The sequence below is a fragment of the Oncorhynchus clarkii genome, chromosome 26 (assembly GCF_045791955.1).
Source record: "Oncorhynchus clarkii lewisi isolate Uvic-CL-2024 chromosome 26, UVic_Ocla_1.0, whole genome shotgun sequence".
In the NCBI taxonomy this organism is placed as follows: Eukaryota; Metazoa; Chordata; class Actinopteri; order Salmoniformes; family Salmonidae; genus Oncorhynchus; species Oncorhynchus clarkii.
In genome coordinates, this window is record NC_092172.1 from 49,901,931 (window position 1) to 49,919,078 (window position 17,148).

Consider the following 17,148-nt stretch of genomic DNA (forward strand, 5'->3'; position numbering starts at 1 on the left):
CAACATTCTGGATGCCTCAGAGACAAATCCCTGGACAGAAACATGATTAAAACAGACAACATTCTGGATGCCTCAGAGACACAACCCTGGACAGAAACATGGACGCATCAGAGACACAACCCTGGACAGAAACATAAACGCCTCAGAAACACAACCCTGGACAGAAACATGGACACCTCAGACACACAACCCTGGACAGAAACATGGACGCCTCAGACACACAACCCTGGACAGAAACATGGACGCCTCAGACACACAACCCTGGACAGAAACATGGACACCTCAGAGACAAATTCCTGGACAGAAACATGATTAAAACAGACAACATTCTGGATGCCTCAGAGACACAACCCTGGACAGAAACATGATTATAACAGACAACATTCTGGATGCCTCAGAGACACAACCCTGGACAGAAACATGGACACCTCAGACACACAACCCTGGACAGAAACATGATCATAACAGACAACATTCTGGATGCCTCAGAGACACAACCCTGGACAGAAACATAAACGCCTCAGAAACACAACCCTGGACAGAAACATGGACACCTCAGACACACAACCCTGGACAGAAACACGATTATAACAGACAACATTCTGGACGCCTCAGACACACAACCCTGGACAGAAACATGATTAAAACAGACAACATTCTGGATGCCTCAGAGACACAACCCTGGACAGAAACATGATTATAACAGACAACATTCTGGATGCCTCAGAGACACAACCCTGGACAGAAACATGGACGCATCAGAGACACAACCCTGGACAGAAACATAAACGCCTCAGAAACACAACCCTGGACAGAAACATGGACACCTCAGACACACAACCCTGGACAGAAACATGGACGCCTCAGACACACAACCCTGGACAGAAACATGGACACCTCAGAGACAAATTCCTGGACAGAAACATGATTAAAACAGACAACATTCTGGATGCCTCAGAGACACAACCCTGGACAGAAACATGATTATAACAGACAACATTCTGGATGCCTCAGAGACACAACCCTGGACAGAAACATGGACACCTCAGACACACAACCCTGGACAGAAACATGATTATAACAGACAACATTCTGGATGCCTCAGAGACACAACCCTGGACAGAAACATAAACGCCTCAGAAACACAACCCTGGACAGAAACATGGACACCTCAGACACACAACCCTGGACAGAAACACGATTATAACAGACAACATTCTGGACGCCTCAGACACACAACCCTGGACAGAAACATGATTATAACAGACAACATTCTGGATGCCTCAGAGACAAATCCCTGGACAGAAACATGATTAAAACAGACAACATTCTGGATGCCTCAGAGACACAACCCTGGACAGAAACATGATTATAACAGACAACATTCTGGATGCCTCAGAGACACAACCCTGGACAGAAACATAAACGCCTCAGAAACACAACCCTGGACAGAAACATGGACACCTCAGGCACACAACCCTGGACAGAAACACGATTATAACAGACAACATTCTGGACGCCTCAGACACACAACCCTGGACAGAAACATGGACGCATCAGAGACACAACCCTGGACAGAAACATAAACGCCTCAGAAACACAACCCTGGACAGAAACATGGACACCTCAGACACAGCCCTGGACAGAAACATAAACGCCTCAGAGACACAACCCTGGACAGAAGCATGATTATAACAGACAACATTCTGGATGCCTCAGAGACACAACCCTGGACAGAAACATGGACGCATCAGAGACACAACCCTGGACAGAAACATAAACGCCTCAGAAACACAACCCTGGACAGAAACATGGACACCTCAGACACAGCCCTGGACAGAAACATGGACGCCTCAGACACACAACCCTGGACAGAAACATGGACACCTCAGAGACACAACCCTGGACAGAAACATGATTATAACAGACAACATTCTGGATGCCTCAGAGACACAACCCTGGACAGAAACATAAACGCCTCAGAAACACAACCCTGGACAGAAACATGGACACCTCAGACACACAACCCTGGACAGAAACACGATTATAACAGACAACATTCTGGACGCCTCAGACACACAACCCTGGACAGAAACATGATTATAACAGACAACATTCTGGATGCCTCAGAGACACAACCCTGGACAGAAACATGATTATAACAGACAACATTCTGGATGCCTCAGAGACACAACCCTGGACAGAAACATGATTATAACAGACAACATGGACGCCTCAGAGACACAACCCTGGACAGAAACATGATTATAACAGACAACATTCTGGATGCCTCAGAGACACAACCCTGGACAGAAACATGGACGCCTCAGAGACACAACCCTGGACAGAAACATGATTATAACAGACAACATTCTGGATGCCTCAGAGACACAACCCTGGACAGAAACATGGACGCCTCAGAGACACAACCCTGGACAGAAACATGATTATAACAGACAACATTCTGGATGCCTCAGAGACACAACCCTGGACAGAAACATGGACGCCTCAGAGACACAACCCTGGACAGAAACATGGACACCTCAGAGACACAACCCTGGACAGAAACATGGACGCCTCAGACACAACCCTGGACAGAAACATGGACACCTCAGAGACACAACCCTGGACAGAAACATGGACGCCTCAGATACACAACCCTGGACAGAAACATGGACACCTCAGAGACACAACCCTGGACAGAAACATGGACACCTCAGACACAACCCTGGACAGAAACATGGACACCTCAGACACACAACCCTGGACAGAAACATGGACACCTCAGAGACACAACCCTGGACAGAAACATGGACGCCTCAGACACAACCCTGGACAGAAACATGGACACCTCAGAGACACAACCCTGGACAGAAACATGGACGCCTCAGATACACAACCCTGGACAGAAACGTGGACACCTCAGAGACACAACCCTGGACAGAAACATGGACACCTCAGACACAACCCTGGACAGAAACATGGACACCTCAGACACACAACCCTGGACAGAAACATGATTATAACAGACAACATTCTGGATGCCTTAGAGACACAACCCTGGACAGAAACATGGACACCTCAGACACACAACCCTGGACAGAAACATGATTATAACAGACAACATTCTGGATGCCTCAGAGACACAACCCTGGACAGAAACATGGACACCTCAGACACACAATCCTGGACAGAAACACGATTATAACAGACAACATTCTGGATGCCTTAGAGACACAACCCTGGACAGAAACATGGACACCTCAGACACACAACCCTGGACAGAAACATGATTATAACAGACAACATTCTGGATGCCTCAGAGACAAATCCCTGGACAGAAACATGATTAAAACAGACAACATTCTGGATGCCTCAGAGACACAACCCTGGACAGAAACATGGACGCATCAGAGACACAACCCTGGACAGAAACATAAACGCCTCAGAAACACAACCCTGGACAGAAACATGGACACCTCAGACACACAACCCTGGACAGAAACATGGACGCCTCAGACACACAACCCTGGACAGAAACATGGACGCCTCAGACACACAACCCTGGACAGAAACATGGACACCTCAGAGACAAATTCCTGGACAGAAACATGATTAAAACAGACAACATTCTGGATGCCTCAGAGACACAACCCTGGACAGAAACATGATTATAACAGACAACATTCTGGATGCCTCAGAGACACAACCCTGGACAGAAACATGGACACCTCAGACACACAACCCTGGACAGAAACATGATCATAACAGACAACATTCTGGATGCCTCAGAGACACAACCCTGGACAGAAACATAAACGCCTCAGAAACACAACCCTGGACAGAAACATGGACACCTCAGACACACAACCCTGGACAGAAACACGATTATAACAGACAACATTCTGGACGCCTCAGACACACAACCCTGGACAGAAACATGGACACCTGAGACACACAACCCTGGACAGAAACATGATTATAACAGACAACATTCTGGATGCCTTAGAGACACAACCCTGGACAGAAACATGGACACCTCAGACACACAACCCTGGACAGAAACATGGACACCTCAGACACACAATCCTGGACAGAAACACGATTATAACAGACAACATTCTGGATGCCTCTGAGACACAACCCTGGACAGAAACATAAACGCCTCAGAAACACAACCCTGGACAGAAACATGGACACCTCAGACACACAACCCTGGACAGAAACACGATTATAACAGACAACATTCTGGACGCCTCAGACACACAACCCTGGACAGAAACATGATTATAACAGACAACATTCTGGATGCCTCAGAGACAAATCCCTGGACAGAAACATGATTAAAACAGACAACATTCTGGATGCCTCAGAGACACAACCCTGGACAGAAACATGGACACCTCAGACACACAACCCTGGACAGAAACATGATTATAACAGACAACATTCTGGATGCCTTAGAGACACAACCCTGGACAGAAACATGGACACCTCAGACACAACCCTGGACAGAAACATGGACACCTCAGAGACACAACCCTGGACAGAAACATGGACGCCTCAGATACACAACCCTGGACAGAAACATGGACACCTCAGAGACACAACCCTGGACAGAAACATGGACACCTCAGACACACAACCCTGGACAGAAACATGGACACCTCAGACACACAACCCTGGACAGAAACATGGACACCTCAGAGACACAACCCTGGACAGAAACATGGACGCCTCAGACACAACCCTGGACAGAAACATGGACACCTCAGAGACACAACCCTGGACAGAAACATGGACGCCTCAGATACACAACCCTGGACAGAAACGTGGACACCTCAGAGACACAACCCTGGACAGAAACATGGACGCCTCAGACACAACCCTGGACAGAAACATGGACACCTCAGACACACAACCCTGGACAGAAACATGGACACCTCAGAGACACAACCCTGGACAGAAACATGGACACCTCAGACACAACCCTGGACAGAAACATGGACACCTCAGACACACAACCCTGGACAGAAACATGATTATAACAGACAACATTCTGGATGCCTTAGAGACACAACCCTGGACAGAAACATGGACACCTCAGACACACAACCCTGGACAGAAACATGATTATAACAGACAACATTCTGGATGCCTCAGAGACAAATCCCTGGACAGAAACATGATTAAAACAGACAACATTCTGGATGCCTCAGAGACACAACCCTGGACAGAAACATGATTATAACAGACAACATTCTGGATGCCTCAGAGACACAACCCTGGACAGAAACATGGACGCATCAGAGACACAACCCTGGACAGAAACATAAACGCCTCAGAAACACAACCCTGGACAGAAACATGGACACCTCAGACACACAACCCTGGACAGAAACATGGACGCCTCAGACACACAACCCTGGACAGAAACATGGACACCTCAGAGACAAATTCCTGGACAGAAACATGATTAAAACAGACAACATTCTGGATGCCTCAGAGACACAACCCTGGACAGAAACATGATTATAACAGACAACATTCTGGATGCCTCAGAGACACAACCCTGGACAGAAACATGGACACCTCAGACACACAACCCTGGACAGAAACATGATCATAACAGACAACATTCTGGATGCCTCAGAGACACAACCCTGGACAGAAACATAAACGCCTCAGAAACACAACCCTGGACAGAAACATGGACACCTCAGACACACAACCCTGGACAGAAACACGATTATAACAGACAACATTCTGGACGCCTCAGACACACAACCCTGGACAGAAACATGGACACCTGAGACACACAACCCTGGACAGAAACATGATTATAACAGACAACATTCTGGATGCCTTAGAGACACAACCCTGGACAGAAACATGGACACCTCAGACACACAATCCTGGACAGAAACACGATTATAACAGACAACATTCTGGATGCCTCAGAGACACAACCCTGGACAGAAACATGGACACCTCAGACACACAACCCTGGACAGAAACATGGACACCTCAGACACACAATCCTGGACAGAAACACGATTATAACAGACAACATTCTGGATGCCTCAGAGACACAACCCTGGACAGAAACACGATTATAACAGACAACATTCTGGACGCCTCAGACACACAACCCTGGACAGAAACATGATTATAACAGACAACATTCTGGATGCCTCAGAGACAAATCCCTGGACAGAAACATGATTAAAACAGACAACATTCTGGATGCCTCAGAGACACAACCCTGGACAGAAACATGGACACCTCAGACACACAACCCTGGACAGAAACATGATTATAACAGACAACATTCTGGATGCCTTAGAGACACAACCCTGGACAGAAACATGGACACCTCAGACACAACCCTGGACAGAAACATGGACACCTCAGAGACACAACCCTGGACAGAAACATGGACGCCTCAGATACACAACCCTGGACAGAAACATGGACACCTCAGAGACACAACCCTGGACAGAAACATGGACACCTCAGACACACAACCCTGGACAGAAACAAGGACACCTCAGACACACAACCCTGGACAGAAACATGGACACCTCAGAGACACAACCCTGGACAGAAACATGGACGCCTCAGACACAACCCTGGACAGAAACATGGACACCTCAGAGACACAACCCTGGACAGAAACATGGACGCCTCAGATACACAACCCTGGACAGAAACGTGGACACCTCAGAGACACAACCCTGGACAGAAACATGGACACCTCAGACACAACCCTGGACAGAAACATGGACACCTCAGACACACAACCCTGGACAGAAACATGATTATAACAGACAACATTCTGGATGCCTTAGAGACACAACCCTGGACAGAAACATGGACACCTCAGACACACAATCCTGGACAGATACACGATTATAACAGACAACATTCTGGATGCCTTAGAGACACAACCCTGGACAGAAACATGGACACCTCAGACACACAACCCTGGACAGAAACATGATTATAACAGACAACATTCTGGATGCCTCAGAGACAAATCCCTGGACAGAAACATGATTAAAACAGACAACATTCTGGATGCCTCAGAGACACAACCCTGGACAGAAACATGATTATAACAGACAACATTCTGGATGCCTCAGAGACACAACCCTGGACAGAAACATGGACACCTCAGACACACAACCCTGGACAGAAACATGATTATAACAGACAACATTCTGGATGCCTCAGAGACACAACCCTGGACAGAAACATAAACGCCTCAGAAACACAACCCTGGACAGAAACATGGACACCTCAGACACACAACCCTGGACAGAAACACGATTATAACAGACAACATTCTGGACGCCTCAGACACACAACCCTGGACAGAAACATGGACACCTCAGACACACAACCCTGGACAGAAACATGATTATAACAGACAACATTCTGGATGCCTTAGAGACACAACCCTGGACAGAAACATGGACACCTCAGACACACAATCCTGGACAGAAACACGATTATAACAGACAACATTCTGGATGCCTTAGAGACACAACCCTGGACAGAAACATGGACACCTCAGACACACAACCCTGGACAGAAACATGATTATAACAGACAACATTCTGGATGCCTCAGAGACAAATCCCTGGACAGAAACATGATTAAAACAGACAACATTCTGGATGCCTCAGAGACACAATCCTGGACAGAAACATGATTATAACAGACAACATTCTGGATGCCTCAGAGACACAACCCTGGACAGAAACATGGACACCTCAGACACACAACCCTGGACAGAAACATGATTATAACAGACAACATTCTGGATGCCTCAGAGACACAACCCTGGACAGAAACATAAACGCCTCAGAAACACAACCCTGGACAGAAACATGGACACCTCAGACACACAACCCTGGACAGAAACACGATTATAACAGACAACATTCTGGACGCCTCAGACACACAACCCTGGACAGAAACATGGACACCTCAGACACACAACCCTGGACAGAAACACGATTATAACAGACAACATTCTGGATGCCTCAGAGACACAACCCTGGACAGAAACATGGACACCTCAGACACACAACCCTGGACAGAAACATGGACACCTCAGACAAACAATCCTGGACAGAAACACGATTATAACAGACAACATTCTGGATGCCACAGAGACACAACCCTGGACAGAAACATAAACGCCTCAGAAACACAACCCTGGACAGAAACATGGACACCTCAGACACACAACCCTGGACAGAAACACGATTATAACAGACAACATTCTGGATGCCTCAGAGACACAACCCTTGACAGAAACATAAACGCCTCAGAGACACAACCCTGGACAGAAACACGATTATAACAGACAACATTCTGGATGCCTCAGAGACAAATCCCTGGACAGAAACATGATTAAAACAGACAACATTCTGGATGCCTCAGAGACACAACCCTGGACAGAAACATGGACACCTCAGACACACAACCCTGGACAGAAACATGATTATAACAGACAACATTCTGGATGCCTTAGAGACACAACCCTGGACAGAAACATGGACACCTCAGACACACAATACTGGACAGAAACACGATTATAACAGACAACATTCTGGATGCCTTAGAGACACAACCCTGGACAGAAACATGGACACCTCAGACACACAACCCTGGACAGAAAAATGATTATAACAGACAACATTCTGGATGCCTCAGAGACAAATCCCTGGACAGAAACATGATTAAAACAGACAACATTCTGGATGCCTCAGAGACACAACCCTGGACAGAAACATGATTATAACAGACAACATTCTGGATGCCTCAGAGACACAACCCTGGACAGAAACATGGACGCATCAGAGACACAACCCTGGACAGAAACATAAACGCCTCAGAAACACAACCCTGGACAGAAACATGGACACCTCAGACACACAACCCTGGACAGAAACATGGACGCCTCAGACACACAACCCTGGACAGAAACATGGACACCTCAGAGACAAATTCCTGGACAGAAACATGATTAAAACAGACAACATTCTGGATGCCTCAGAGACACAACCCTGGACAGAAACATGATTATAACAGACAACATTCTGGATGCCTCAGAGACACAACCCTGGACAGAAACATGGACACCTCAGACACACAACCCTGGACAGAAACATGATTATAACAGACAACATTCTGGATGCCTCAGAGACACAACCCTGGACAGAAACATAAACGCAACCCTGGACAGAAACATGGACACCTCAGACACACAACCCTGGACAGAAACACGATTATAACAGACAACATTCTGGGCGCCTCAGACACACAACCCTGGACAGAAACATGATTATAACAGACAACATTCTGGATGCCTCAGAGACAAATCCCTGGACAGAAACATGATTAAAACAGACAACATTCTGGATGCCTCAGAGACACAACCCTGGACAGAAGCATGATTATAACAGACAACATTCTGGATGCCTCAGAGACACAACCCTGGACAGAAACATGGACGCATCAGAGACACAACCCTGGACAGAAACATAAACGCCTCAGAAACACAACCCTGGACAGAAACATGGACGCCTCAGACACACAACCCTGGACAGAAAAATGATTATAACAGACAACATTCTGGATGCCTCAGAGACAAATCCCTGGACAGAAACATGATTAAAACAGACAACATTCTGGATGCCTCAGAGACACAACCCTGGACAGAAACATGATTATAACAGACAACATTCTGGATGCCTCAGAGACACAACCCTGGACAGAAACATGGACGCATCAGAGACACAACCCTGGACAGAAACATAAACGCCTCAGAAACACAACCCTGGACAGAAACATGGACACCTCAGACACACAACCCTGGACAGAAACATGGACGCCTCAGACACACAACCCTGGACAGAAACATGGACACCTCAGAGACAAATTCCTGGACAGAAACATGATTAAAACAGACAACATTCTGGATGCCTCAGAGACACAACCCTGGACAGAAACATGATTATAACAGACAACATTCTGGATGCCTCAGAGACACAACCCTGGACAGAAACATGGACACCTCAGACACACAACCCTGGACAGAAACATGATTATAACAGACAACATTCTGGATGCCTCAGAGACACAACCCTGGACAGAAACATAAACGCAACCCTGGACAGAAACATGGACACCTCAGACACACAACCCTGGACAGAAACACGATTATAACAGACAACATTCTGGACGCCTCAGACACACAACCCTGGACAGAAACATGATTATAACAGACAACATTCTGGATGCCTCAGAGACAAATCCCTGGACAGAAACATGATTAAAACAGACAACATTCTGGATGCCTCAGAGACACAACCCTGGACAGAAGCATGATTATAACAGACAACATTCTGGATGCCTCAGAGACACAACCCTGGACAGAAACATGGACGCATCAGAGACACAACCCTGGACAGAAACATAAACGCCTCAGAAACACAACCCTGGACAGAAACATGGACGCCTCAGACACACAACCCTGGACAGAAACATGGACACCTCAGAGACACAACCCTGGACAGAAACATGATTATAACAGACAACAGTCTGGATGCCTCAGAGACACAACCCTGGACAGAAACATGGACGCCTCAGAGACACAACCCTGGACAGAAACATGATTATAACAGACAACATTCTGGATGCCTCAGAGACACAACCCTGGACAGAAACATGGACGCCTCAGAGACACGACCCTGGACAGAAACATGGTTATAACAGACAACATTCTGGACGCCTCAGACACAACCCTGGACAGAAACATGGACGCCTCAGAGACACAACCCTGGACAGAAACATGGACACCTCAGAGACACAACCCTGGACAGAAACATGGACGCCTCAGACACAACCCTGGACAGAAACATGGACACCTCAGAGACACAACCCTGGACAGAAACATGGACGCCTCAGATACACAACCCTGGACAGAAACATGGACGCCTCAGACACAACCCTGGACAGAAACATGGACACCTCAGAGACACAACCCTGGACAGAAACATGGACGCCTCAGATACACAACCCTGGACAGAAACATGGACGCCTCAGACACAACCCTGGACAGAAACATGGACGCCTCAGAGACACAACACCGGACAGAAACATGGACGCCTCAGAGACACAACCCTGGACAGAAACATGGACGCCTCAGACACAACCCTGGACAGAAACATGGACACCTCAGACACACAACCCTGGACAGAAACATGGACACCTCAGAGACACAACCCTGGACAGGAGAATAACAGTGTATTAAAAGGTCATGAAGACGGTAAGACATTATTTGTGTATTTGAGTTAGAAAGTGTTGACGTTCTCACCTCGATGTACTCCTGTAGTCTCTCCACTGACAGGAACTTGGCCTCCAGCTCCGTAGACAGCCTTACAACGTACTGGAGCATACCTGTCAACTGGACAACAGATAACACAAAACACAGGCAACAAACTCCATCACAACTGGTAATCTGACAACTCTTACCTGTAGGTTTACTGTTAGAACACTAGAGGGCAGCATTGAGTCATTTTGATCATTGGCAGGCCTCAAGCTCTGTCGCTCCACCTGTACTTCACTGGCAGTGAAATAGTCAATACTGGGAGCGCAATAATGAACGCAACATGGAAAGGAAGCTACATGAAACAACAGAGATACACACAACAGTTCAATAACCACGTACACTCTACCTGTATGGTGTATTAGACTCTACCTGTATGGTGTATTAGACTCTACTTGTATGGTGTATTAGACTCTACCTGTATGGAGTATTAGACTCTATATTAGACTCTACCTGTATGGTGTGTTAGACTCTACATTAGACTTTACCTGTATGGAGTACTAGACTCTACATTAGACTACCTGTATGGAGTATTAGACTCTACCTGTATGGAGTATTAGACTCTACCTGTATGGAGTATTAGACTCTACCTGTATGGAGTATTAGACTCTACCTGTATGGAGTATTAGACTCTACCTGTATGGAGTATTAGACTCTACCTGTATGGAGTATTAGACTCTACCTGTATGGAGTATTAGACTCTACCTGTATGGAGTATTAGACTCTACCTGTATGGAGTATTAGACTCTACCTGTATGGAGTATTAGACTCTACCTGTATGGAGTATTAGACTCTACCTGTATGGTGTATTAGACTCTACCTGTATGGTGTATTAGACTCTACCTGTATGGAGTATTAGACTCTACCTGTATGGAGTATTAGACTCTACCTGTATGGTGTATTAGACTCTACCTGTATGGAGTATTAGACTCTACCTGTATGGAGTACTAGACTCTACCTGTATGGAGTACTAGACTCTACCTGTATGGAGTATTAGACTCTACCTGTATGGAGTATTAGACTCTACCTGTATGGAGTATTAGACTCTACCTGTATGGAGTATTAGACTCTACCTGTATGGAGTATTAGACTCTACCTGTATGGAGTATTAGACTCTACCTGTATGGAGTATTAGACTCTACCTGTATGGAGTATTAGACTCTACCTGTATGGAGTATTAGACTCTACCTGTATGGAGTATTAGACTCTACCTGTATGGAGTATTAGACTCTACCTGTATGGAGTATTAGACTCTACCTGTATGGTGTATTAGACTCTACCTGTATGGAGTATTAGACTCTACCTGTATGGAGTATTAGACTCTACCTGTATGGAGTATTAGACTCTACCTGTATGGAGTATTAGACTCTACCTGTATGGAGTATTAGACTCTACCTGTATGGAGTATTAGACTCTACCTGTATGGAGTATTAGACTCTACCTGTATGGAGTATTAGACACAACCTGTATGGTGTATTAGACTCTACATTAGACTCTACCTGTATGGAGTATTAGACTCTACCTGTATGGAGTATTATACTCTACCTGTATGGTGTATTAGACTCTACCTGTATGGAGTATTAGACACAGCCTGTATGGTGTATTAGACTCTATATTAGACTCTACCTGTATGGAGTATTAGACTCTACCTGTATGGAGTATTAGACTCTACCTGTATGGAGTATTAGACTCTACCTGTATGGTGTATTAGACTCTACCTGTATGGTGTATTAGACTCTACATTAGACTCTACCTGTATGGAGTATTAGACTCTACCTGTATGGTGTATTAGACTCTACCTGTATGGTGTATTAGACTCTACCTGTATGGTGTATTATACTCTACCTGTATGGAGTATTATACTCTACCTGTATGGAGTATTAGACTCTACCTGTATGGAGTATTAGACTCTACCTGTATGGTGTATTAGACTCTACCTGTATGGAGTATTATACTCTACCTGTATGGTGTATTATACTCTACCTGTATGGTGTATTAGACTCTACCTGTATGGTGTATTAGACTCTACCTGTATGGAGTATTAGACTCTACCTGTATGGAGTATTATACTCTACCTGTATGGTGTATTATACTCTACCTGTATGGTGTATTAGACTCTACCTGTATGGTGTATTAGACTCTACCTGTATGGAGTATTAGACTCTACCTGTATGGAGTATTAGACTCTACCTGTATGGTGTATTAGACTCTACCTGTATGGTGTATTAGACTCTACCTGTATGGTGTATTAGACTCTACCTGTATGGAGTATTATACTCTACCTGTATGGTGTATTAGACTCTACCTGTATGGTGTATTAGACTCTACCTGTATGGAGTATTATACTCTACCTGTATGGAGTATTAGACTCTACCTGTATGGAGTATTAGACTCTACCTGTATGGAGTATTATACTCTACCTGTATGGTGTATTAGACTCTACCTGTATGGAGTATTATACTCTACCTGTATGGTGTATTAGACTCTACCTGTATGGAGTATTAGACTCTACCTGTATGGTGTATTAGACTCTACCTGTATGGAGTATTAGACTCTACCTGTATGGAGAATTAGACTCTACCTGTATGGTGTATTAGACTCTATATTAGACTCTACCTGTATGGTGATTTAGACTCTACCTGTATGGTGTAATAGACTCTACCTGTATGGTGTATTAGACTCTACCTGTATGGAGTATTAGACTCTACCTGTATGGTGTATTAGACTTTATATTAGACTCTACCTGTATGGTGATTTAGACTCTACCTGTATGGTGTATTAGACTCTACCTGTATGGAGTATTAGACTCTACCTGTATGGAGTATTATACTCTATATTAGACTCTACCTGTATGGAGTATTATACTCTACCTGTATGGTGTATTAGACTCTACCTGTATGGAGTATTAGACTCTACCTGTATGGAGTACTAGACTCTACATTAGACTCTACCTGTATGGTGTATTATACTCTACCTGTATGGTGTATTAGACTCTACCTGTATGGTGTATTAGACTCTACCTGTATGGTGTATTAGACTCTACCTGTATGGTGTATTAGACTCTACCTGTATGGAGTATTAGACTCTACCTGTATGGAGTATTAGACTCTACCTGTATGGTGTATTAGACTCTACCTGTATGGTGTATTAGACTCTACTTGTATGGTGTATTAGACTCTACCTGTATGGTGTATTAGACTCTACCTGTATGGAGTATAATACTCTACCTGTATGGTGTATTAGACTCTACCTGTATGGTGTATTAGACTCTACCTGTATGGTGTATTATACTCTACCTGTATGGAGTATTAGACTCTACCTGTATGGAGTATTAGACTCTACCTGTATGGAGTATTATACTCTACCTTTATGGTGTATTAGACTCTACCTGTATGGAGTATTATACTCTACCTGTATGGTGTATTAGACTCTACCTGTATGGTGTATTAGACTCTACCTGTATGGAGTATTAGACTCTACCTGTATGGAGAATTAGACTCTACCTGTATGGTGTATTAGACTCTATATTAGACTCTACCTGTATGGTGATTTAGACTCTACCTGTATGGTGTATTAGACTCTACCTGTATGGTGTATTAGACTCTATATTAGACTCTACCTGTATGGAGTATTAGACTCTACCTGTATGGTGTATTAGACTCTATATTAGACTCTACCTGTATGGTGATTTAGACTCTACCTGTATGGTGTATTAGACTCTACCTGTATGGAGTATTAGACTCTACCTGTATGGTGTATTAGACTCTATATTAGACTCTACCTGTGTGGAGTATTATACTCTACCTGTATGGTGTATTAGACTCTACCTGTATGGAGTATTAGACTCTACCTGTATGGTGTATTAGACTCTATATTAGACTCTACCTGTATGGTGTATTAGACTCTACCTGTATGGTGTATTAGACTCTATATTAGACTCTACCTGTATGGTGTATTAGACTCTACCTGTATGGTGTATTAGACTCTACCTGTATGGTGTATTAGACTCTACCTGTATGGTGTATTAGACTCTACCTGTATGGTGTATTATACTCTACCTGTATGGAGTATTAGACTCTACCTGTATGGAGTATTAGACTCTACCTGTATGGTGTATTAGACTCTACCTGTATGGTGTATTAGACTCTACCTGTATGGAGTATTAGACTCTACCTGTATGGAGTATTAGACTCTACCTGTATGGTGTATTAGACTCTACCTGTATGGTGTATTAGACTCTACCTGTATGGAGTATTAGACTCTACCTGTATGGAGTATTAGACTACCTGTATGGAGTATTAGACTCTACCTGTATGGTGTATTAGACTCTACCTGTATGGAGTATTATACTCTACCTGTATGGTGTATTAGACTCTACCTGTATGGAGTATTATACTCTACCTGTATGGTGTATTAGACTCTACCTGTATGGAGTATTAGACTCTACCTGTATGGAGAATTAGACTCTACCTGTATGGTGTATTAGACTCTATATTAGACTCTACCTGTATGGTGATTTAGACTCTACCTGTATGGTGTAATAGACTCTACCTGTATGGTGTATTAGACTCTATATTAGACTCTACCTGTATGGAGTATTAGACTCTACCTGTATGGTGTATTAGACTCTATATTAGACTCTACCTGTATGGTGATTTAGACTCTACCTGTATGGTGTATTAGACTCTACCTGTATGGTGTATTAGACTCTACCTGTATGGAGTATTAGACTCTACCTGTATGGAGTATTAGACTCTATATTAGACTCTACCTGTATGGAGTATTATACTCTACCTGTATGGTGTATTAGACTCTACCTGTATGGAGTATTAGACTCTACCTGTATGGAGTACTAGACTCTACATTAGACTCTACCTGTATGGTGTATTATACTCTACCTGTATGGTGTATTAGACTCTACCTGTATGGTGTATTAGACTCTACCTGTATGGTGTATTAGACTCTACCTGTATGGAGTATTAGACTCTACCTGTATGGAGTATTAGACTCTACCTGTATGGAGTATTAGACTCTACCTGTATGGTGTATTAGACTCTACCTGTATGGTGTATTAGACTCTACCTGTATGGTGTATTAGACTCTACCTGTATGGTGTATTAGACTCTACCTGTATGGTGTATTAGACTCTACCTGTATGGTGTATTAGACTCTACCTGTATGGAGTATTAGACTCTACCTGTATGGAGTATTAGACTCTACCTGTATGGAGTATTATACTCTACCTGTATGGTGTATTAGACTCTACCTGTATGGTGTATTAGACTCTACCTGTATGGAGTATTATACTCTACCTGTATGGAGTATTAGACTCTACCTGTATGGAGTATTAGACTACCTGTATGGAGTATTATACTCTACCTGTATGGTGTATTAGACTCTACCTGTATGGAGTATTATACTCTACCTGTATGGTGTATTAGACTCTACCTGTATGGAGTATTAGACTCTACCTGTATGGAGAATTAGACTCTACCTGTATGGTGTATTAGACTCTACCTGTATGGAGTATTATACTCTACCTGTATGGTGTATTAGACTCTACCTGTATGGAGTATTAGACTCTACCTGTATGGAGTATTATACTCTACCTGTATGGTGTATTAGACTCTACCTGTATGGAGTATTATACTCTACCTGTATGGTGTATTAGACTCTACCTGTATGGAGTATTAGACTCTACCTGTATGGAGAATTAGACTCTACCTGTATGGTGTATTAGACTC

At 44.2% G+C, this 17,148-nt stretch overlaps 1 protein-coding gene across 1 annotated transcript in view; it reads right to left on the reverse strand.

The window, feature by feature from the left end:
* Positions 1–17,148, reverse strand: part of LOC139384896 (ATP-binding cassette sub-family C member 12-like) — a 110,553-nt gene that overhangs the window by 22,385 nt on the left and 71,020 nt on the right. Inside the window, exon 25 of the mRNA XM_071129796.1 lies at positions 11,393–11,482. Coding sequence (XP_070985897.1) covers positions 11,393–11,482 — 90 coding nt within the window. The remainder of the gene's footprint in view (positions 1–11,392; positions 11,483–17,148) is intronic.